We start from the raw sequence: 25,556 nt of genomic DNA, 5'->3' as shown, positions 1-25,556 counted from the left end.
TTACAAATAATAGTGTCTGCACCAAAAATGTTAGGGATTTACTAGTAGTAAGTAAAGGTGCCTTCAAGGGATTTAATTAGCTACTCAGTCAAATTCTATACAAGAAAATCACTCATACATTAGGCCCCTACTAATAGTGTAACCATTGAAAAATCAAAATCATCAATGAGGTTGTTCATAACTTAGGTATTCAATAGCAGAAGATTAGAGGGTCTACGAATAGGTTCCTAAGGATATCTAAACTATACTGGAAGAGCAATAGTCTCTATCCGATTTAAAAAGTTGCGACAAGCACCAATTAGATGAAATCTATTACGGAAGAGCGGTAGTCTCTATCCGAATTGTGGAGTTGACTGGGCACAACTCAGTAAAATCGAGTTTGTGCCAAGTGAGTCGTAATCTCACATGCGCATCCCGCTTTCAAAAAAGATTGCATGCTGCAACTTTTTTAATCTGAGAGAGAGACTATTGCTCTTCCGCTATAGTTTAGATATCCATAGGAACATATTTGTAGACCCTCTAATCTTCTGCTATTGAATACCTATGTTATGAATAATCTCATTGAAGTTTTCAATTTTTCAATTTATAAACTACTAGTAGGGGCTTAATGTATGAGTGATTTTCTTGTATAGAATTTGACTAAGAGTAGCTAATTAAATCCCTTGAAGACACCTTTACTCACTATTAATCTATCGGCCCAAGCATCCAAGGGTATATTGGGTTTCCCACTTCTCTTTTACTAGGAATTTATTAGTGGCAGTGAAGATCCTGCAGCCCACTTGGACACGTTATTTCTATTTTCCCAAACACGCCATATAGATACTCCTAAAAATGTTAAAGACAAGGCCCTCTAAGACGAAACATTACACTGGACATCTAGTTCCAAACCCAATATCCATGCATATCCACGCTAAAAAGAGCTGTACACTCTCCCACCTTACATGTGACGAGTCTCACACTATACTCTACACACCTTTGCTCCTAACCAATGCAGAAATCATTTCAAAGCCAGTGTTCATTACTGTGAGGTCTATAGGTCCCATTATGAATATTCCAGAAAGTCCGAGCCTCTTAGAAACTTAATTAGACTGTACCATTGGCAAAGGCGCGTACCGCTATCAGATCCTTTGGAATTCTCTTAGAGTAGGACTAGATCTACCAGGGATGTCATCAGGTTTTGCTACTCCCACTGCTTGCCAGTGGTCCAATTTCACATCCTAAGTATGTATGGAACACTTATATAGCGCGAAATCTGTCACCCTACGGGTATCCTGACGCTTTAGACTTGGTGAGGATCAGCACGTTACCAGCCCCTAGTTGGCAGAGAACAAATCTAAGAACAAATCTTCCATTTAGAGGCGTCAAAAGTAAAGGATTCATCATATATTACCAATCTGTGCAATAATCATGCATACCATAAACAGATTCTACAAACCAACATGGTCAGAAAGGTGTGAAATTAGGCTCTACAACAGCTCCTTAACCACACACTCTCCAATACAGTTCTTACTCTCTTTGCTCTTCTCCTTGTTCCGCAAGATGAGGAGTTGCTGCTCAAGCCGCTGTTTCTCCAGCTCCTCCTGCCGTTGCTGTTCCCGCTTTCGTTGCTGCTCCAGCTCCTGTTGCCTCTTTGCTGCTAGTATTTCTTGCTGCTGCTGCCATAGAGACAGTATCACTTTAGTACAGTCAGAGATACTGGGCCGTGCTTTCCCTCCCACCCATCCTGTGCCAAGTCGCTGGATGCCAAAGAAAATCTGGGCACAGCTGAAGGTTGTCACAGAAATGTGCAAATCACAAGAAGACTCCAGGTCCTTGTCAGACACAACACAGTTACACAATACTCTATGTAACACGCATAAGACATGCAGTACAGTTAACTAATACTTTGCTATGATCAAGAATCAGCATGTACTCATCACAAAAAACGTTTCAGAATCGAGGAATATTAAGAATAACAGTATTTTCCCCACAGACAATTTCACACCATGCAGCCATCTTACACCCCGTTTTGTAGAGTGAGGAGTATGTTCCAGTAAGTTAACTTATGTAGTGAGAAAAAGGACTGTGGGCGCTGAGAAAAATAGTAAATGCAGTAGTTTTGTGTGGAAACATATTGCTAAGTCTTCAATAAATAAATATGAACACCACCCGGCATATTTTCAGTGGCGACAGACAGTCCCCACTAGTAAGAAAGTTGAAAGTACAGTGTAATGTGTTGTCTGAAGGAGCCTAATCATATGGAGATAAGGGGAAACCAGAGCAATAAAGATGATTCTGAGGGTGTGGAAGTTATGCGCATTGTTATGATGAACAAAAAAAAGGTTCTATAGCACAGCATAATAACAGAGAGAAGCGTTTGATGTGGCAGTATGAGAACTTCTTAGAATTGTCTACCTATCAAAGCCTGATCTGGTCAATGCAAGAAGGTAGGCCATTATGGAGGGCTTGTAAAAACAAGTGTAGAAGAGAGGAAGGGAACGTGAATGCAGTGCAAGCAGAGGAGAACTGCAGAGGTGAAGGTGATGAGGATGTTGGGGTGGTGTGTGATGTGTCAGAAGAATGAGAAGAACAGTGTGCTGAGCTTTATCACCCACCAATTGTAATACGTTACATGGAGACAAGATAAACGTGGGCGGATCTGTGTTCTTATATATTAAAAGATGTAGACATGTACAATAGAGTTAATGATGCAGAGATGAAAAAGACAAATGTTAAACGAGAAGGATATGGAGGGGTGAGGCTGCAGATCATCAATTATTTTTTTACCTAAATTGGAGTAAAAAGGTAGAAAACCCTAGAAGTACTGCATATGGCCAAAAAGAGCAAAATGTTACGGAGGCTGACAAAAATGCATGGAGTGGGAATAGTGCTGGATTCCAATTTTCCTGCAAAGGTGCTAGCGGTCACGGGGACTGATACAGATAAAAGGAGGGAACGGATTCCAGAAATATTCAGAAATAACATGAAATTGTATTAATTAGAAAGTTGGAAATACTCAAAAAACATCCTGGCCGTTGGCATCATGAAATGTAGGTGTACTGTGGAAGATGTGGAATATTTGGAGCATATGTTGTCCGGGAAGGGTATTGTGACCAAGGTGGCATAGGTGGAGGCTACTGAGAACGCACCTAGACTAGGGTGACCAGATTTTCAAAATTAAAAACCGGGACGGGCACAAACATAGAAAAGGGACTAAATGTACTGTCAGGTTTCAGGGATATATATATATATATATATATATATATATATATATATATATATATATATATATATATATAAATACATACATGTGTATATATATAAATACATTTTTTAAGAACACGAACATATATATTTGCGCTTTTTTAAAGAAATGTATTTTTACATTACCTCCCGTTCCGTAAAGAGCACCAGGGTCCAGCTACTGCTGGGCCTGGCCTCGCCCTGTGGCCTCTGCAGCCCTGATTCACACCTCATTAAATCCTGCTGTGCTGCTCAAGTGAGGCGAAGCAGCACAGCAGGAGAGGTAAAGAAGAACTGAACTTCTGCCGCCGTTTCCTGGAGGACGGGTCGCAATGTAAGCCTGCATAACACTAATTAACTTGCAGGTTCACCCGACCTTTGCTTAAAAACCGGGACATTTCTTTTAATAATCCAGGCACTACCCAAAAACCCGGACATTTCTCCAAGTTGGAGAAAAGTGTCGGGACACCGGGACACTTCTCCAAAACCCCGGATCGTCCGGGGAAAACCGGGACGTCTGGTCACCCTAACCTAGACCAAAGAACAAAGATCAGTTGTAATCATTTCTTGGACTGGCATAAGATTGTGCCAAATCTATGGATAATTTTGAGGTGAGGTACTAACGCTGCGAATTTTGCTTGCCCACACTAGATGACCGATTCTCATCCAACCCCTCCAGCCTGAATGAAGGCTACTGCTGGCAATTGGGAGTCGTTCTGTGTGACTGGGGGGAGAAGAAGCCTTCAGTGGCCACTTGTGAGTACTACGCAGAAGCTTTCATAGTTAGGCCAGTCACATGTGGAATAGAACTTTTTTTTTTAACAACATGCATCATTCGAGTGATCGATCCAGTGTGTGTTGTCTTAGCCTCGTTTTAATCATAAAATACTTTCCGGTTTCATTAAGTTGATCGCTGAATTTTTCTGAGTGGTTTCTTGACTCAAGTGCTGTACAGGCATTGTTAACTCTTAACACACAAGCCAATGTAAGTTGCCTTTTATCTTGGTCCTGCGCTACAAAGGAGCTGATGAGGAGGATATAGAAACAGTGTTTGCCCAACAAGAGGTAGTTATACACAGCGGAGGGAGGATTTGGGCAACCTGCCTTCCTACATAGCGCAAATAGGATTGGAGCTTACGTGATGCATATGAAGGATGGGCATGGAAGGTTTAGAGTATGTGCATGTAGAACATTCAAGGGAGACAACAGTAATTATTCAGTCATCTAGGAGGCGGCATTAGCATCTCAGTGGGGAATTCAACATTTTAGAATGGATACATTGAGCACTGCATTTGAATTATGAATTGCATATTGACCATTAACTAAAAGAGGCAAGCAGAGCACAACTAGGCATAGAAAAAATAGATTTACTGTTTATAGGAGTATATTATTGTTATCAGCTTTGCTCTGGATATAAAAATGTAACCACTGACTGTCTAGGTTACTTGCAAAAAATAATGAAGCAGAATGGGATGAAGAGTGGATGGTAGTGAACGTAGGTGAGCTGCGTGCTCCGGGGAATGTCTGAGGGCTTTTGGTGCCGCTCGCAAGCCGTGAGGAACCGTGGACTTTCTCCCCTCAATCCTTGGATCCTGTTTGTACCCTGAAAAGGAGCATCGTCAGCAGCGCTACCCGAGGCGCTAGTGGGAGGTGGAGGAGCGCTAAGTGCATTACTGCTGGGCTGCGAGGACGGGCCGGGACTGCGAGGCCCAGCATTCCAAGCGGCCAGGCTATCGCCGCAGCTGGAGCCTCTTCCCCGCCCCGCCTCTCCCTACTTAACTGCACTAATCCCCGCGCACGCGGGACGCGCGCGGGGCGAAGACAAGGGCGAAGCCCGGGCAAAGGGCGGGCCGTTTGAGGCCGTTAGAGAACGTTAGAGACCGGACCGGACCGGGCGCCCACGCCCCCAACCTCACACCACAGCACACTGGTCCATTTATCTTTGGAGGGGGTCTTCCAAACACTTTAGAGCATATCATCTGCTCACTTACTGACATCATCAAAAGTCTCTTGGATCCCCTCTCCCTTAAATTGGACTGCATTGAGGCTAGACTTCTAGCAATAGAAAGATTTGGTGGAAGTGGGGCTGACCACCGAGGGTTGGGACTAAGCTCAAATGGAGTAAAGGGTCTAATGTTGGGATTCCTCTCCCGCCTAGCGCTTCTATTACTGTGGCTCCTATTCTGCCCGTAACGCTTCCCACGGGGAACGCCCCCACAACCACCCCACCACAACCTGCCCCTATACCTCTCCCCAGGCAATTGCCTCCTGTGCCACCTGTTAAGAGGTCGAAGTTACCTACTTCGGCCAGCACATTGGGACAGGAGAGACCGCCCAATGTAATTGCGGACTGCCCCAATCGCACAGGTAACACCCTTAACCGGCGAAAAGCAGTCAACTTGCCCCCTGAGGCGGCGGCTTACACTGTAATTTTGATGGGGGTACCTGAGCTCCCCAGCAACGTGGTGGAATCTTATGACTCCCTACGCAACAAAGTCATTAGCTGGTTAAATGTTCAAAGGCCCCTACCACCAAACTAAAAAGGAGAAGTATTGATGGTCAGAAGGGTCCCATGGGTTGGGTATACTGTCAAGAAAAATGGGGGAGATTGTATCATCGTAAGCTTTAGGAGTGCTCAGGTTGTAGAAAAAGGGTAGGGCTGATGACCTTTTTCAGAGATGCCCGGCGTTATCCGCCTCTATACCACTCTATTTACCAAACAAAGAGGCAGGCGCTGGAGACTTGAAGGCAGGAAACAGAAGTTTCTATTCCGACGGAGCAGAACACATCAGATCGGACAACAAGGTATCGTCTCGAGGTGCTCTAACAGCCTCTCTGAGGCCTGGCCTCTTATAAACTGGTTTATGGCATGTGACCACTCTTTATTACAATCAAGACATTGTGAAGTAAGGAAAAGACATCCCCGTAATCCTCGTGTCGATCCCACCCCCACATGCATCCACAATAGAGGTCCTCAACCTGTTGGTGAGAGGAGGGGGCTATCACGCAGCTGAGTGTTCCGCCGATTCTTAGGATGTGTGCGCCTGATCGTATCCCAGGGGGTGGGGAGGCCAGGATCAATAGTGGGCCCTTTGAAGAGGAGCGACTCCATACAATAGGGGGCAGTAAACTATCTCCCGGCTTAGGCGATGGCCTCGGACCTGTGTGGACAATCGGACTCGGTGGAAGGGGTCATCAAAGGAGAGGTATTCATGCCGCGTGGACAATCAAGCGCAGAGGGAGAGTTTACCAACAGAGGGGTATTCATGAAAGAAAAGGAGGTGTTTGGTCAGGCGCGAGCGTGACTCCCAAGGACAGGGTCATTCGGACTTGTGCATGTGAGGGAGGGGGGCAGCCAGGGTGCGCGGAGGACGCTCGCAGGGTCAGGGGGGGCGCGCTGGTGATCGATCGTGAACGGGGAGACCATGGTACCCAAAATGGCTGCCGTACAGGTTATACGTGGGTGACAAGCTGGCGCAGATGATGTTCAGTTCGTAAACTTAAATTCCACAGTCCTCCCTTTTAACATGTCTGGCCAACTTGTCAATTCGGATTTATCCCCATAAGGCCACGCATTTCTACCTCATAGAGGGGGCTCATGCGTTCATTTCCGAAGTCCAAAGTCTTTGGGCACACACAGTTAGAGACAAGTGCGCACAAGGATGGCAGGCATTGAACACCTAAACAACACCCACATAGTATCACAACAGGTATCAATACAAAGGAAAGCAACCTCCAACCCCAGTCCTTCAAGGTGCCCCAGAACCAGCTCCCAAGCGACCATCCCTCTTGTTCTTGGTGAACCTCCGAGGAAAGTCTGTGGAGGTGTTCAATTGCTTTGTAGACTGAGGGCGAGTTATCTGGCACGTAGGTGCAACAGCTAGATCCGATGATGCGGCATGCTCCTCCTCGATCGGCTAGAACCACATCTAGAACCAGGCGGTTTTGAAGGGTCACAAGGCGGACCGCCTGGAGCTCAGCAGTGTTGTTAGCGAGGATGCCAGCCGTGATGTTGATCGTTGTTTCCACTGCCTGGGTCAGGTGTCGGATAGCGCGACTGTTCGCCATTGGGCCCCACAGAGGAACAAGTCCCTTTGCTGCATCCAGGAACTGTGCTCCAGTGGAGTCGGCTTGTTCAATGTCACTTGCGCGCCTCTGCCGGTGATGGTTAGCAGGGGCTACATATGTGGGAGGGAGAACGAAGGCGATGTAGCAGGTGCCTTTCCAACCTTTCGGGAGCTAGGTGTAAGCTTTGGTGCCACAAACAAAGTACATATTTGGAGAAGCAACAAAGGAAGGAGGATCAACTGAGTCCAATGTTCTGGTGATGCGGCAAGAACTGTGACCCACCAGCTGTGTTCCCTGGCCTTCGAGACACACAAGTCCTGTGATATTGACAACAGACAGAGCCACAGTCAGGGTGGTAGCAGTTTGTTTTTGCAGGTGGGAGAAGGTGGGTCTAGCCGGATTGTGGAGCACTTGCACTTCAACACGTTCTTTGGCTGGGATGTTCTTAAGGAAGGTGGCACCCGAGGGTACAGGACACAGGGGAGCAGAGGTCCTTCCGGTTTTGTTCAGCCAGAACCCATAGTAGAAGTGTGATACTGTTTGGCCGGAAGTGGCGTTGTCCTTGTGGCTCTCTTGCATGAGGATCAGCCAGGCGAGGCAGGAGCCGTGAACTGAGAAGGGATGAAAGGGATTGAGTGTCCAGTGGCGTGCGGGAGCAATCCGCAGATCCAGCAGTTCGTGGCATTTGCAGCAAGGTTGTGTTGGTGCAACAGTTGCACGAAGGAATTGTTCCAGAATTCCCTGCGCCTTTCTCAGACTTGAGGCGACAGGGAGATCAGGTGATGCTCTTTCATGGGGGTCGGTTGTGCAGTGGGCAGCAATGCCTGATGAGCGGGTATGTTTCCCTCCAGGATCCAGAAGGAGGTCATGAAGAGGAGGCAGAAGAGGAGGACAATAAAGAGGGCGATTGTCTTTGATTTGTGCAGATTGTCAGTCTTTGGGTTCCTGTAGCGGGTATTTCCTGTTGCTTCCATCATCTTCTTATCTGGCGCTTCCATCATCTTCAAGGTGCTCGGTAGCGGGCAGAACCACAGACTTCGTTTAGCTTCTCTCCCGGTAACCCTTGGTTGTGTTTAGGTCACCGTTCTGAGATTTAACTTAGTCCGTGGCCTGCTTAGCCGAAGCTCCCTCCTTTCGACGCAGGAAATACCATTCTCTGGATGGCACAGTGGGATCAGAGAATTTTGCAAGTTCAAGTGCCTCAGTATCAAGATAACAGTCCAGTGCTGGCCGGTCTTTGTTCAGGAGCTCTTCTTGGTTGTCGATGTTTTCTGTTGTGGCCAGGGTCGAGGAGACCCTCTTGCAGTGGTGTGCGTGCAGCCAGTGCCGCTTCCCCTCCACTCGAAGCGCCGTCCGGGTGGTGATCAGCACTTGCCAGGGGCCCGTCCACCGGGGTTCCAGACTCTTGGCCCGTTGAAAGTTTCGGATTAGCACAAAGTCCCCCGGTTGGATGTCGTGGCCTGGGCCCCTGGAAGCATCGGGGATGGCCTGCTGCACCTGTTGATGAATTACAGACAACGTTTTAGTCAACTTGCACAAATAATCAGGCAGTAGGACGTCCAGGACGTCATGAATGGAGGTCGGTTTGGGGGCAGTCCAGAGGTTCATCGGTCGCCCGAATACAACCTCGTAGGGAGTCAAATGGTGTTTGGTGGGAGTGGAGCGCATCGATAGCAATGCCAGTGGGAGGGCATCTGGCCACTTAAGTCCAGTGGTGGCCACTATTTTTGACAGTTTCAGCTTCAATGTGGCATTATGTCGCTCCACCAAACCGGCGGATTGGGGGTGGAAGACCGCATGAAACCTTTGCTTCACCCCCAACCCTTTTAAGATTAGTTGGATAACCTCAGCTATGAAGTGGGGGCCATTGTCGCTCCATAAAATTCGACAAAGCCCATAGCGAGGGAAGAACTCTTTCAGTAGTACTTTGGCAGTAGTCATGGCAGTGTTGTCACGGGTTGGATAGGCCTCTACCCATTTGCTGAAGGCACATACAATGACTAGTACATACTTCAAGCCTTGGCATCTCTCTAGCTGGATGTAATCCATCTGGAGGACCTCAAAGGGGTGATCGGGGATCCCAAACCCTCCCCGGGGCACCACAGTTCCTTTCCCGGGGTTGTGTTGCAAACAGATAAGGCACTGCTGGACTAGGCGTCTGGCTGAGTCGGGGATTTTGTCGTTGTGCCAGACTTTGGAAATGAGTTCGATCATGGGTGCAGATCCTATGTGTGCGGGGGAATGTGCCATAGTCAGTATCGGGATCAGGTATGAGTCAGGCAGCAGCCATCTGTTTGCGTCTTTTGTCCGCCAGCAGCCCTCGTCGTCCTTCAAACCCACCCGTGCCCATTCGGTCAGTTCGTGAGGGGTGCTGGCCGACTGGATGTCTCTAATCATTTCCCTAGCGTCAGTCCATTTCTCTGCTTGTGACCTGGTCACATATATGCGTGTCACCGTCTTATTCTCAGCTGTGGTTCGTGCAGTGATGTCGGCCAGTGCGTTCCCTTGTCCGACTAAGTCTGTCACCTTCTTGTGTGCCTGGCATTTGATCACTGCTAATCGTTTGGGGAGGAGAACTGCTTCAATCAAAGCAGAAACCAGATCTCCGTGAAGGATGGGTGTGCCGTGTGACGTCAGGAATCCCCTTTCCCTCCATAGGAGCCCAAAATGGTGAACCACCCCGAAGGCATACTGACTGTCTGTATATACGTTCGCGGTGGTTCCTGTGGCTATGATGCATGCTCGTGTGAGGGCTATCAGCTCCGCTGCCTGTGCAGATCACTGTGTGATGCGGGCTGTCTCAACTACCGTCCGGGCTGTCGTGACTGCATAGGCAGCTGAAGTGGTGCCATCTGGGAGTTTGATGCATGAGCCGTCTACCCATAGCTCTCCATCAGGGTCTGTAAAAGCAGTGTCTCAGAGGTCAACTCTACTCCTAGTTTGTTCGTCCGTGAGAGTTACACAGTCGTGTATGGGAGGCACGTCGGGGTCATTTTCAGGCAGGGGCAACAGTGTGGCAGGATTCAAAGTCGTGCATCTCTTTAGTGTGATGTGGGGTGCAAGTAGCGTCAATTCGTACCCTGTCAGTCGTGCGCTAGTCAGGTGTTGAGTCTTGGTTTGGTTCAAAAGGGTGTCGACCGCATGGGGTACTAACACGGTGAGGGAGTTCGAAAGTACAATTCCCTCGCTCTGACGGATAGAGACAGCAGCGGCAGCTACTGCTCGAAGGCAGGCAGGCAAAGCTCTGGCTACAGGGTCAAGAGTGGCAGAGAAGTAGGCACAAGGGCGCTGCTTAGGACCAATAGACTGAGTTAGGACAGATAATGCACACCCCTCCCTTTCGTGGGTGAAGAGGGAGAAGGGTTTGGAGTAATCCGGGGTTCCCAGGACAGGGGCCGAGCAAAGGGCATCCCGTAGCTCCTTAAAGGACGCTTGACACTCAGGGGTCCAAGGAAGCGGGAAGGGGGCATCTTTGGTCAACAAGGCAAGTAGGGGTTTTACAATGAGGCTGAAATTTGGTAACCATTGTCTGCAAAAAGAGGTAAGGCCAACCAAAGAGCAGACTTGCTTTTGTGTTTTGGGGATGGGGGTGTCTAGGATGGTTTGGATTCGATCGGGCGTAAGTTTCCTCCCTTCTTTGGACAGGAGATGACCTAGGTATGTCACTTGTGGCTGGCAGAACTGTAATTTCTTTTTGGAGACTTTGTGGCCATTTTCTGCGAGAAAGTGCAGGAGTTGGATAGTGGCTGTGATTGCAAGTGGGGTGGTGTCGGCCGCCAAAAGGATATCATCGACATATTGGATCAACACCACTCCTTCTGGTAGCTGGACGGCGTCCAGCTGTCTTTTGGGGGCCTGGCTGTAAATGCTGGGACTTTCAGTGTACCCCTGGGGAGCTCTACAAAATCGGTACGAGCGGGATTTTAGGGTGAAGCCGAAGAGATAACGGCTGTCTGGGTGGATGGGGATAGAGAAAAACGCATTTTTGAGATCAATAACAGTGAAGGTGGTGGCAGTGGACGGAATGAGGGTTAGAATGGTGGTGATGTCTGAGACTACGGGGTATTGGGGTACAACCACTTTGTTAATCTCTCGCAGGTCGATGATGAAGCGGTACGCTTTCTCATCTCCCTCGCCTTGCTTTTTAACAATGGGTAGGATAGGGCTGTTGCAGACATTTCTGACCACTTCTTCGACCACTCCTGCATCTACCAGAGACTGAATGATCGCTACCAGTGCCTTCTCGCCCTCGGGCGATATCCGATACTGTGGGAGTTTCGGGAGCATGGCGTCCTGTCTTACAGTTATATGAATGGGGTCAATCATCATTCGTCCCACATCAGAGTCATTTTTGGCCCATAGGTACGGGGGCAGGGTGTCGAGCAAGGACAGATCAGCGTCAGTTATGGAGCACATGTGTCGTGCAGGGCAGGATTTGGGCATGCCTGGGTTGTCGTACAGGATGACTCGGACTCCATCTGGGGAACACCTAATGGTAGCTCGAAAATGCTTCAGTAAGTCAATGCCCATAATGGCGTCAGGGGAGTTGGAGGAGAGCAGAAATGTTGTGTCAGTGGTGTTGCTTTCTAGGTCAAAGGTGATAGGCACGGACAGGGGGTTAGTGGAGGGCGTCCCATCGAAGCCTATCGATGTAATGTGTGAGCCAGACAAGGGTGCCCTTGGAATCAGTCGTTTCGATAACACACTACGTGTCGCCCCAGTGTCTACCAAAAATGGAGACTCTGTACCTAGGACCTTAGCAGTGACGTAAGGACCTTGCTGGTCAACACACAGCTCGACTGGATCCCTCCCTTGCCCCTGGCAGTCCTATGCAAAATCGGGGGCATTCTCACCGTCGGATAGTTGATACTGGTTCTGTCGGGGACGGTCAAATGTGTTCGATCTCCCTGATCTGTCATTGTTGGTGTCGTGTGTGTGCCCTCGTCCCCTATTTCTTGGCCCACCCGCCACGTCCTTGGGGTCCCTATTTCTGTTCATCTCTAATAGAACCGGACACTGGGATTTCCAATGACCGAATCCTTTGCAGAAGGCACATTGGTCCTCGCTAATGTCTCTACGTCCAATGTGGGGTGTTGGGGTGTGGTCTTTGGGAGGTGGATTTCTAGGGGTAGTCGATTGGTAGTTCCCCCTGTGGGGTTCCCGTCCGACCACTATACCTTGTATCTGAGCTATCATCACCCTTTCTTTCAAATCTTTCTTCTTTTTCTCGGATGCCCTATCACTCTCATTCTTCTGGTGTTCGTAATACTGAGCCATCTGAAGGATAGCTGCGGGTTTGGAGGCCCCCCAACTACTCTCACTCGTCTGCAGCTTTTGGGAGACCTCTTGTGATAGGCCCTTTACATAATTTTGTACAAACAGGTGTTGTCCGGTTGCGGTGGTCATGTCTTGGCCACTGTAGTCGGAGAACACTGTCTCGAATCGGGAGAAGTATTCCGATACATCTTCCTGGGGTTTCTGACGACAGGCCGTGACGATCGACCAATCTACCTTTTTCTCTGGGATCAGTGTCTTTAACTTCTGAACTAATTTGTCTGGGAGTTCTAATATGTCCTTTACTGGTTTCTTTCCGGGCTCTCGTTGTCTATCTAGGTCACTGAGTTGTTTCCAGGTATGTCCGAACAGATCCGTGTGGTCAGCCTTCCGGATTTGCTTCCACACATCAGCTGGCAGGCATAACCCGAAAAACAAGTCAATGTCCGCTAAAGTCATTATCGTCGAACCCAAGGCTGTGCCTAACTCGGTATATAATGCTGTCGGGTTCTTTCTTAAATCGGGCAGAGTTTGTCTAAAAGTTAAGATATCTTGTCGGTCCCATGGTTGGTAAACCCAATTGTACACAACCCTCCCTTTTGCATCTTCATGGTTAATATCATCGTTTGTTCCCAGACCACGTGGCGGAACCCAGTAAGGGCCGCCTCTCTGATGGGCATCATAGAGTTGGCTACTTCTACTGAGGACTCGGTTGTTTCAGGGACTGTAACCTTTACTTCTGGTTTCTGTTCCGTGAGGTGGCGGAAGACTTCAAGCATTTGCATGAAGAGGTCCGTCGCATCACGTTCCGTCCCATCTCCAACATCAATCTTTCTATACAGCGTTGTCAGTTTAGCGGGGCCCTTGCTCTGATACCTATCCTCATATGCGTTCAGGGTGTGGTAGCTGAATCGTAAAATGAAATGCCGTCTGTGGCTGTCGGCATGCGAATTATACATGTTCATTGTGTATTCTTCGCTCTCCTTTCGTTCTACTAGTGTCTTTGCTATTTTGTCAATTCCATCCCGCTCATCTTTGCTCAACCTATTTGGTCTGGCTGGTGGTTGCTTGCTAGCCTCGGGGTCATCTGGCGGTGCCGTTAATATGGCTGGTGCGGAGGCCGTGAGGGCTGGTGCACTAGCGCTAAGGTCGCTCTTGTTCGCACTCAGGGCTTGCAGGTGTTGTTGGCAGGGGGCATATGGAGGGGGCATGTAGATGATTGGGGGACCTAGTAGTAACTCATCGTTCGCCCGTTGTTTGGAGGGCAATTCGGGGTAGAGCGTAGAGGGGGTCCTAACAGGACATTGACCTGTCGACCCTGATTCTTGTTTTTGTGTAGCTTCCTTTCTTTCTTTTATTTCTTCTTCTAGTTGCTTAGCGGCTAGGTGGGCTGCCTTTCGTAATTCTTTCCCTATTTTTGCTTCTTCTCTTTTTCTTCGTTGTTCTGTTTCTTTGCGCCACATGCCGATACTATCGAGCATAGTGGGCGTGGTCTTATTTTTCTGGAGCGCTATTTCTAATGTTTTTATTTTATGATCATCAAAGGAACCTATCAGTGGCCACTGACTTTCAGGGTTCTTCTTTGTGTATTTATGCCATAACTTAGTATAAGCTATAGCGACTAGTCCATGCTTAGCGAACATGTCCTTATTAGGGGTGCCCTCCAGCGGAGCTGGATGGTTCATCTCTAATAAGCGGTCCGGGCTGAACAGGCTACCAATCAGTGGGGAGAAGATAGGCATGACAGGTTACAATGGGGACAAAGGTCTGCACTACCTATCTTATCACGGCGTGCAAAGACTAGACAGAATATTTCTATTCTCCGTTGTTTGCAGGCGGTGAATACCTCAAAGGAACCAATACCGAACACTTAATGTACGGTCAATCAAACAATCAGTGGGGAGAATAAGTGGGTACGACGTGTTAAAGGTTTGCGTTACCTACTTTTTCTCTACCTGCAAAGAGAGACCTTGTTCTTCCCTGTTTGCAGACAGAGAATCTCCAGACAACAATCCACGAACAACAGTTCGGGAAAACAGTGGGGGAGGAAGATAGGCACGATGGATTACAACGGGGACAAAAGTCTGCGTTACCTATCCTTCACTGCTTGCAAAGAGAGAGCCTGTTGTTTCTCCGTTTGCAGACGGTGAATCTCCAGAAGAATCAACAAAGCGTAATACTAGTATTATCCAAATCAAACAATCATTTCGTAATTTTGTCGCGTTTACACGACCTTACCCGGACCGCATGGACAGTTTCCTGTCTTCCGAATCCAGCGCCCGATCGTCCTCTATTCTTCGTGATGTTCGCGGCACTCCTGATGGTTCCCAGTCAGGACCGTTGATCACTCGAGAGAGGTCTGTTCAGAACTAGTGAAGTTCGGATGATCGGCTGTCAGACGAGGGTCTATCGGACAGGAGCTCTCCCGATCGTTGCAGTCGTTCACTCTGTCGTCGGGACCTCTCCCACTGGATCCACGTGTCGCTGATGGGCCCCACGCTTTGGGACGCCAATTGTAGAAAAAGGGTAGGGCTGATGACCTTTTTCAGAGATGCCCGGCGTTATCCGCCTCTATACCACTCTATTTACCAAACAAAGAGGCAGGCGCTGGAGACTTGAAGGCAGGAAACAGAAGTTTTTATTCCGACGGAGCAGAACACATCAGATCGGACAACAAGGTATCGTCTCGAGGTGCTCTAACAGCCTCTCTGAGGCCTGGCCTCTTATACACTGGTTTATGGCATGTGACCACTCTTTATTACAATCAAGACATTGTGAAGTAAGGAAAAGACATCCCCGTAATCCTCGTGTCAATCCCACCCCCACATGCATCCACAGTAGAGGTCCTCAACCTGTTGGTGAGAGGAGGGGGCTATCACGCAGCTGAGTGTTCCGCCGATTCTTAGGATGTGTGCGCCTGATCGTATCCCAGGGGGTGGGGAGGCCAGGATCAATAGTGGGCCCTTTGAAGAGGAGCGACTCCATACAATAGGGGGCAGTAAACTGTATCTCCCGGCTTAGGCGATGGCCTCGGACCTGTGTGGACAATCGGACTCGGTGGAAGGGGTCATCAAAGGAGAGGTATTCATGCCGCGTGGACAATCAAGCGCAGAGGGAGAGTTTACCAACAGAGGGGTATTCATGAAAGGAAAGGAGGTGTTTGGTCAGGCGCGAGCGTGACTCCCAAGGACAGGGTCATGCGGACTTGTGCATGTGAGGGAGGGGGGCAGCCAGGGTGCGCGGAGGACGCTCGCAGGGTCAGGGAGGGCGCGCTGGTGATCGATCGTGAACGGGGAGACCATGGTACCCAAAATGGCTGCCGTACAGGTTATACGTGGGTGACAAGCTGGCGCAGATGATGTTCAGTTCGTAAACTTAAATTCCACAAGGTTGCCACGTACATTTGCAATTGGCTTGGGAGTCCAGGGAACACCTCTATAGAATTAGTCCCCTTGTCGTTTTTCTACCCCAATGCATGAGATGCGACTATGAGGAGGGACGACGGCTGGACCAGGATGTGATTTGCTGTTGATGGCTCAAGGTATAGGCACACTCGCTATGATACCCCCGTCTATGGTAACTATGCTCACCCCAACAGATACAGTTGCCTTGACCAGGTCGACTGACTTCAGAAGGGCGCATCTACTGGGGACACTCAAGGTGTAGCTTCTGAAACCGCTGGGTTGGGGACAGGAAGAGATGTAATTGATATCACCATTCGAGACCTTGATGCATCTCCCTCGGAGAGCATAACTACCAGTAGTTCACGGGGCCAATTAGTTAACTTACTGCCAAGTCCATCCGGTCCTAATCCAATATTTGAAGCTCCATCCGATCTGGGAATACTACCGAACTGGTCCGAACCACCACCGCTAGTTACTGCCGCTGAGGGGTCTAGGGGGACGGCACCTAAGACTACCGTAGGAAAATTGAAGGTCCTCTCCTGGAATGTGGCAGGTATTGCCAACAAATTAGATACAAATGATTGGGCTTCCCTAGTAGAAAGCCGCAAAATCTGTCTCTTCCAGGAGACTTGGGCAAGGGAACCTTTCCCTAGAGCAGGCTATGCAACCTTCCACATTAATGCTAAGTGGAATGGCAAAGGGAGGCCTTCGGGTGGACTAGCTGTCTGGGTGGCCAGTCATATTGGATGTCATGCGGAGATAGTTCCTACTTTTTCGGAGGACATACAATGTGTCCTCCTTAAATGGCCCAATGCCTTCAATCTGGCAATTGTTAATGTGTACTCACGCCCAGCCAGCGCCTCCAAGGAATCACCCACCTTGGATGACCACATCATTTTTGGGTCAACTCCCCACTGACTGTAAGATACTGATGGGTGGTGACTTTAACTGCCACTTCGAACCCCTTGAAGGTTTGAAGGAGGGCGCCTTAACTGCTGAAGATGATTATTGGGGGATCCCTCCATGCCAATCCCCTCATCCTAAATCATGGTCTCCTCTAGCAGTACAGATCATGTCCTTGACCTTGAACTTTGCCCTGAGGGCCTGTAACGGGCGCACCCCATCTGATACCCCCTCAATATGCACCTTTAATAGGAAGGACCACGAATCACGCATCGACTACATTTTTGTCGATACGGGCTTGTGGTCCAAGGTCCAGGATTTTAGGGTTGTAGAAAGAACAGACAGCGACCACAGTGCCCTCTGTCTAGACATGACTCACCCCGTCCCTGTTGTAGGGTCGTCATCCACTGACCCCAGTGAAGACCTAGGGAATTTGGTTCTGAGTACCAACAGACGCAGAGTAAGATGGGGGAAACTAGTAAATTCAAAAGAGAGCATAATTAAAATTTATGAGCTAGCACTCCCCAAGCTAGATGAAATAGACAGATTGATCAATCAACCTAGAGCCATAGATTTTAATGAGAAATTAGCCCAAATCCACAGAGACTTAGTGGGATTATTAGGATAGGTTTTTTACCCGGTGGTGGCGCCAAGGAAGAAAAAGACTCAAACTTCAGCTTGGTATAGCTCCACCTGTAAAAAGATTAAGACCGAGCTGATCTCCACAACAAAATCAGGGACCAATAAGGACAAGGTTGCTGAGCTTAGGCGCAAATACAGGGAAGCCATGGCACAAGCAAAGTCAGAATGGGACTGGAATAGATGGCAGGACCTCTCCCTAGCACTAGAAACAAGGGATTCTAGAAAATTCTGGTTTCTGGTTAATATTGGCTCAGGAGAACCAAAAACAGCAGTGGAGCCAAACATCGTTGCCCCGGTTTGGGAAGCCCATTTTAGCAAATTGTACCAAGATACTCCTGAATTCGCTAATGAGGCAGCCTTTGATATCATATCTGACCCCACAGCAGGACTAGAATTTACACTCGGAGAGGTAGGGAGCGCCATAGAGAGACTGGTGTTGGGGAAGGCCCCGGGACTTGACAGATTGCCTGGCGATCTGTTTAGATATCATCCAAAGATCTGGGGCCTGTACCTCCTAATTCGTTTTAGTTCTATCTTGGGAGGGATGGAGATCCCCTGTACTTGGCTGGGGGCAGAGATAGTACCAATTTTTAAAAAGGGCTCTCCTCTGCTCCCAGCCAACTACAGGCCGATCAGCCTCATAGATGTACCCCAAAAACTATTCTCTCGCCTTCTCCTGGACCATCTTCTAGACTGGATGGAGGATAACGAGATTCTTAGTCCCCCTCCAGGCGGGCTTCAGGAAAAACACGTCCACCATGGATCAGATTTTCCGTCTCGTTCTCCTCTACTGGAAAACAGTGAGGATCGAGGGGGGGAGACTGTACATGGTGTTCGTGGACCTGAGGTCCGCATTTGACCTGGTTCCCAGCAAGAAACTATGGGAGGTCCTAAAGGAGCTGGGCGCTCCCTCCCAACTACTGCACGCTATAATTAGGCTCCACGAAGGCAACTTCGCTCAGGTTAGGTGTGGGAGGGATGGAGCGTTGTCCTCTAGGTTCCCAGTTCTCAGAGGGGTAAGACAGGGTTGCGTTCTTGCGCCGACCCTGTTTTGCCTCTTTGTTAACAGTGTCATACTCCAGCTTGACAACATCAGGGACAACGATGCACCCCTGCTGGCAGGCAGGAGGGTACCGGCCATCATATTCGCCGATGATACCCTCCTGCTTTCTAAATCCCCGATGGGGATCCAACGGATATTAGATGGGTTTGGCGTTTTCTGTAGGCAACACGGTTTGGAGATCAATACAGAGAAAACCAAATTCATGATATTTAATCCCTCCGTTACAACTAGGCCTAATCCAACACTGGGTTCTGCAAGGCTGGAAAGGGTAAAAACGTTCCAGTATCTGGGGGTAACTTTACATGAGAACCTATCATGGGGCCCTCAGATAGCCAGATCCTGGTTAAAGCTGTCCCAACTGTCGGGGGCAATTTTGAAGGTCGCAAATACATCAACCTTTAAACCCATTAGCCTAGCTGTGGAGATGTATAAAACTCAAGCTAAAGCGGCCGCATCCTATGGCAGTGAGTTGTGGGGTCACAAAGCTGGGATGGAACTTGTCAGAGTAGAAAATAACTTCCTCAGACGCATTTTGGCTCTTCCCCAAGGCACACCTTTGCTACCCTTAAGATTAGACCTGGGGCTCCCTTCAATAGGGGATGAACTGGAACTAAAACCGCTGAGGTTCTGGCACAGGCTGTGGTCCACTGGCAAACTTGCACATTACAGGGAAGACCTCAAGCATGTTATGAATCTCAACCAGCGTGACAGAATCCCGTGGTTGGCCTTTATTAAGAGAGAACTACATCGTCTGGGACTTCATGAGCTGTGGGAGGCTCCAGAAAGAGGTTGCCAAAGGGTCCCTCGCAAAAGGCTGGTTGAAATATTCAAGGAGAAAAATCTAGTCTCTCTTGTGTGTGCACCTAAAATCGGCACCCTGACTGAACAATTCCTGGACATCATATTTCCTATTTTAGCAAGGAAACTGTTCATTCAATGGAGGCTAGGCACTCTGCCCCTTAAATCCTTCACTTGTAAATGGACAAGGCAGGATGATAAAATCTGTCCTGGGTGCAATAACCATGACGAGGAAGAAATTCACGTTTTGTTTTTTTGCCTGGCCTACACTAGACCGAGGAAATACTGGCTAGTCCCATTGTGTAGGAACTTGGGCATAAGAAACTATTTACATTCTTACAGAATATTGAAAACAAGTACCCTGCCCCACATAGTCTTTGCAGTTGCCAAGTTTATAATGGCCATGTGGCAGATAAGGGAAAAAATACCAAAAGACTGATAACTGATATGGACTGCAATGAAATCGTTCTCATGCCGAGACTCTCCAGGGAAATTAACTACCTATGAAATGTACCATGTCATGTTTTTTATTGTATGTAGATGTGTTTTAAATGTTTAAATGTTTTTTTAATGAATCTTTTATGGTCTCAAATGGCCGAAATAAAGAATTTTTGGATTGGATTGGCTTTTGGAGAGGTGGTGCAGAGGAGATGGTAAGTTTTGAAGAGCAAAGCAATGGATTTCTAAAGGTTCACTCAAACATGTGGGAAAGGGGAGTGCTGTAGTTAGCTATAACTTAGTTTTGTCGTCAGCTATCAGCTTATGATGGAACTGTGGGAAGGGCAGAGAAATTGGTGGTTCCGGTTACGCTCAGGAGAAAATTGAAGGAGTTGTTGCATAAGGGAACAGGAGAAAGTATACTATAAAATTGAAGGCAAAGGTCACCTTTTAGTGGTCTTGCATGGACAGGAAAAATCAGAGACGCTGGCTATGGCAAATTGCAGGCACGGACAACGATGATTGTACCAATCGTGTTTCCAAAGGGTGTTTGGCAAAAGTGGAGTATGGGCACTAGCGGTACATATCATGGTCCATCTTAGTAGGTAAACATGCTATATGATAATGACCGGAGGTGAACTTTATTAAGGAAGTGAAGCTGAAAAAAGTAACTGATATTTGTAGAGAGGTGTTTATGAGGGGAGGTTGTCCGGAAGTGGTAATTACAGATACTGCTCTTCAGTTTCTTTGGAAGAATTTGAGAAATTTTTTAGATAAAAAAACATGGGGTAGCCCATCATAAGACAGCATTTTATCACCTGGGAGAAAATGGCGTAATTAAAAGATTTAACATGGTGGTGAATGAGTGTGTGCAGTGATGTGTGTAATAATTTGTTGTGGAAAGCGAAAGTAAGTTAGATGCTGTGGAGTTTTAGGACCACACCTCACTCTGTTAACGGAGAATCACCATTCAATTTCTTAAGAGATAGAACTCTTGGGGCTAGGGTGTGACCAGGATGGATGGCTATGTGCTGTGGTACCAGATTACGGAGCATTAAGTAAGAACGCAACACAAGTAGTACAAACTTTGCTACGCAATGAGATTTGAGGCTGGCAGCAGAAGATTTAAGGTAGGCGAGTTGGTGTGTGGAGCTGGGTGAAATGAGTAAGAAAGTAATGTCATTTTTTTCTCATTTCTCAATGCAAGATAGTTCTGAACGTTTCCAACAAGATGGTTGTAGAAGACGGAAGAGAAATTTGAAATAAGTGCAGAAAGGCTCTTTGTAAAGTGAGAAAAGACTTGTCTGAGTTACGTGATGGTCAAGAGATTGCAGGATTTGGAGGCTTCCAAACAAATTGGCAAAGTGAGGAAAAGTCCAAAGAGGGTTAAATATTTTATAATGCATCTCACATCACAATTTTCTTTTCATAAATGTTTTGCCTGTTGTTCTCATACTATGCATATAAGGTAATATTTGACGCTTCATATAAAGTGTTATTTCATTACTGTTGAATATATATTGAGTGCACATGTACACAGGCCTGTTCTCTTAAACATACAGAATGTTCTCCTTTACTATGCTTCCGAGGTACGTTAAATGCATTTTCAGTGGGAAGCGGGTGTGTTATGTTCTTTTATGAAGCAGCTATTTGAATGTAAAATCACTGTCTGGGAATAAGAACGTTTCTTAAGGCAGGGAGGGGAAAAAAACAGGGGATCAGAGAAGGTATAGCCACTGTCATGTTTTTGTGTGCAACGATTCCTACTTCTTCTAAAAATCATTATGAACAACAACTTACTTTCAGTGTGCATCCCAGAATCAAGGTATGCATACGTTTTTAGCTTTGGCAAAAGCTTAGAAACATGTCAAAATCTAAAGACAGGCCTTCTTAAACACTACTACCAGACGAAGGTACATACCTCACAAAGGTGATCAACAATCACAACAGGTGAGGTTCTACCGATTTGCGATTCCTTGGTATAATGCCCCTGATTTTCTAAAGTAATAGGATCGGAGTATAATTTAGGACAAAGAAACTCAATGATATGGCAAGTACATTCATTGTAAGGCGCAATAAGAAACTCAAATGTTCGCTTGCAATCAATGCACCTAAAGAGTGATCGATCAACTCTCATATGAAAAAGGTACTTATGATACCTGTTCTACACCATGGAATTTTCAATGAATTCAAAATCACTGAATATTGCCACCTATGTGCAGGATTCCATAAATAATTTACAAATGAAACACATAATTGTTAACATATACCTATAGAAAGGCTCATTTTTAAAGACAACTAATTAAATAAAAGAACTTAGACTTTAGGAGGAGACCGGGCCATCCTTGTACCAAATGACTCTGTGTATACTTTTTTTAAACCATTGGGACCTCAGCAACAGACTTAATATGTTAAGCAGCATGCCATGTTCCCCGCCACCTTAAGGAATCAATTAGAAAGCCCCCGAATGGTGGCTGACCACTGTAATTGACAACTGAGCGGAACAACTTAATGCCTTAGAAGACAGCACAAAAGGGCTTGCTGCTATACATGTCATGATGGGCGGAAGACGGAATGCCCCACAGGCAGACACTGAAGGTAGGTCCACGTAGTCCACCATGATATCTATCATAAAAGAAGGCATGCTGTTTAGCCTTACGATTCTTTGCCCAAGAATTGCGGAGTGACACAGATATAAGTTAGCAAGCTCTTGATCGCATATGAATTCTAAAAATGCAGTTCAACAAGATGTCAAGAATTGATTTCAAGAACAGAGTTGGCACAACCGAGGCATTTAGGACTCAGGATGAACCTGACATGCGAGAAATGGAAGACCATCTGGAAACCAACCTACAGAAAATGGGTTACATGAATACCAGATCTTGCACCTACTCATCAGATGCCTGGCTGAAGGTGCTTAAAGGCCTTTGTAGTGGCCATGTTCTCATCCCAGTTAGAAGATAATCACAATGAAATCAGATTGGAGAGGGTTTACAATGTGACATCTTAGTCAAATCCCGTAGCTATTCTGTGCTGGAGGTACTACAAGCTACAAGGAATGCAGATGTGGTGAACTTCCAGGACTTTTCCTGTTTTATATTCCATGACATCTCTTAGATAACCTTTACCTGAAGGATCTTGTTTAGACAAATTAGGAAGCTCCATGTGGAGAAGATATGTTCCAGATGGATGCATCCTTTTGAACAAATGTTTACATATTGAGACCTATTTCACCACAGGTCAGACAGAGTGCAAGCAGCAAAATTACTTGGCCTACTCCTTGAGGATGAAGGTTCTGGAGAAGGGTCAAGGGAACCCCAGGGACCGTGAGCTCACACTGATGCTAGTCGATGGCAGAATCAGACACAGCGCAGAGGTGGAAGCCACTAAAAAGATACTATGAGGTATGCTAAACATCACTAGAGTTGGAGCGGCTCATGCACTGGTCCTGTGAGAAGCCAGCACTCTGAGTGGATGAAGACTTCCGAAATCCTCATGGAACCTGTGGGTACAGAAAGCCACCTCGATCATAACTATATGACTAAAAGCGGATGCTGCCTCTCATGGCAGGAAGGTGCTGACTTCACTAACATTGAGGTAGCTCATGTGTATTACAAAGTTACCAGTGAGATGCATTGGGGCATGTAGTCATGAATGTGTTATGAGGGGTGAGAGTGGGAGGGTACCTTGCATGTACTCAAACTACTGTAGGTATCATAGCTCATAAATGGGCTTGCGGGCCTGGATCAGAAGCGGAAAAAATTGTGTGGTCTCCCAGATTGTGGTGGGTTTGTTGACTTTATATTGGATGTTGTATATCCAGAATTGGCGGAATAGATTACACAAACCAGTGGTGGATGGAGAGCTAGGTAACAATCAATTCAATTCAAAATTCTTTATTTCGGCTTTGTTGCCATAAAAGAAAATATGCATATACATTACAATTAAAAGAGCATTTCAGCATAGAACTTTAAAACCATTAGCTAGAAATACATTTCATGTTAAAAAAACGGTCGGAGTACAAACGACATTAAAATTCTAGGAGGGACCCCCCCACTAATTACTAGAAGCTGGACCAAATCTGTCTCTAAGGATGATCTCAATTACAGTTGTTGCCCCATTTTTTTCCTTAGGAAAAAAATAGAATGTAAAAATCTACTAACACTAAATGTTATTGGTTGCGTTGTGTTAGTTGTAAGAATTCTCAAAGCCTGTATACATGACCTCACGCCTAACAGTAGGCATATTGGTTTGATCCATCTTTTTCTAGCCTGTGCGAACGCAGGGCAAAAAAAGAGGATATGAGGCTCGTTTTCTATCTGGTGGCAATCGCACATAGGGCAAATTTCATCTGTCACTATGGATGGGGTGTTTGAGCACCTGGCCCAACGTGCCAAAGTTGTCTTAATTAAAAGGTTCCCATATCTAAATTTTAGAAATAAAGTTTTGGCAAGAGGGGGCTCTATTTCGTCCATAAAAGTCTCAAATGATGGCTCGTCCTTAAAAGTAAGGAATTTTGTTACTAAAGTCCCACCAGTTGGAGCTCTTATGGTCATATTAACAATGAAGGTCCAGAAGGCCCTTTTTAGAATTAATTTCGGGTTGGATGGAAGTTGGTTGGGATTCTCCCAAAAATGTTTCAGACCTATTTTTCTGAGCCAATTTTTAACATGCTTGAACCATGGGATAGCTTTTAAGTTATCAAGCTCCATAATTTCTTTTAGCCCATCTCTATAATCTTGTAATTCAGGGACCCGCCATAGTCTAACCCATAACATCAATGGGCGAATTATAATATGGTGATTAGTTCGTTTGATGTTTAGGTCAAATTGAAGGGGCACTAAAAGAGTGCCTCTCGGGACCCTTACCAAGCTTCTCATAAAATTATTGTCCAGGACACTAAAAGTGTCCTTGGACCCAGGGCCCCAAATTTCTGCACCATATAGCACTGCTGGTTGGACTTTAAATTTAAAAAGTTCAATCGCCGGGGACGCAGCTTTGCTTGTGCTCAGGCTTTGTTCCCTAAGGATAGGTTTTACATTCTGGGAAAATGTCAACTTACTTTTTTCCATTTGGGCTCTCCAAGAAAAATTGGAGTCTAACGTCACCCCTAAGTATGAAAAATGGGGGACCGATTCTAGTTTTACTCCTTTCAAAGTTAGACTGCCTTTATCGGATTTAGTTGGATTTAGGGCCATACATTTAGTCTTTTTCCCATTTATCTCCAGTCCCTTTTTACTGCAGTATTCACTGAAGGAATTCAATAGTGCCTGGAGACCTTTTTTAGTTTGGGAAATCAGGATAGTGTCATCGGCAAATAATAAGGATGTTACCCTTTCTCCGTTCAGTTTTGGGGAATCATTTTTACATCCCTCTAGGTATGAGGGGATGTCGTTCACAAAAAGGCAAAAGAGCGTGGGGGCCAATACGCAACCTTGGCGAACACCACGCTCAATAGGGATTTTTTGGGTTAGTTCACCATTTGGGCCCCATCGAATTTTTGCAAAATTCCCTTCATGTAACTCTTTGATCTGAACTAATAGATTATTTGGCAGCCCTACTGCACTCAGCGTTTTCCATAGGAGATTGCGTGGCACTAAATCAAATGCTGCCCTTAAATCAACAAAGGCAACGTATGAATGACCCCTTTTAATCTTTACGTATTTCCAATAAAGGCAGCAAAATCTGAAGATCTGGTCTATTGTGCTAACTTTGGATCTAAACCCAGCTTGGTATTTAGTTAA

The 25,556-nt window shown here is 46.7% G+C and overlaps 1 protein-coding gene across 18 annotated transcripts in view; it reads right to left on the bottom strand.

Annotated features, from left to right (window-relative positions):
• HDAC5 (histone deacetylase 5) overlaps positions 1-25,556 on the bottom strand; it is a 1,827,433-nt gene that overhangs the window by 827,933 nt on the left and 973,944 nt on the right. For 8 of the 18 annotated variants that reach the window (XM_086923931.1, XM_086923932.1, XM_086923941.1 and 5 more), the window contains one exon: positions 1,511-1,655. In XM_086923931.1, the coding sequence (XP_086780057.1) occupies positions 1,511-1,655 (145 nt within the window). The remainder of the gene's footprint in view (positions 1-1,510; positions 1,656-25,556) is intronic. The other 10 variants (XM_086923942.1, XM_086923934.1, XM_086923936.1 and 7 more) reach the window with 2 other exon arrangements.

This window comes from Lissotriton vulgaris, chromosome 5, assembly GCF_964263255.1.
Source record: "Lissotriton vulgaris chromosome 5, aLisVul1.2, whole genome shotgun sequence".
Classification (NCBI taxonomy): Eukaryota; Metazoa; Chordata; class Amphibia; order Caudata; family Salamandridae; genus Lissotriton; species Lissotriton vulgaris.
This window is presented reverse-complemented; position numbering and strand designations above follow the sequence as displayed.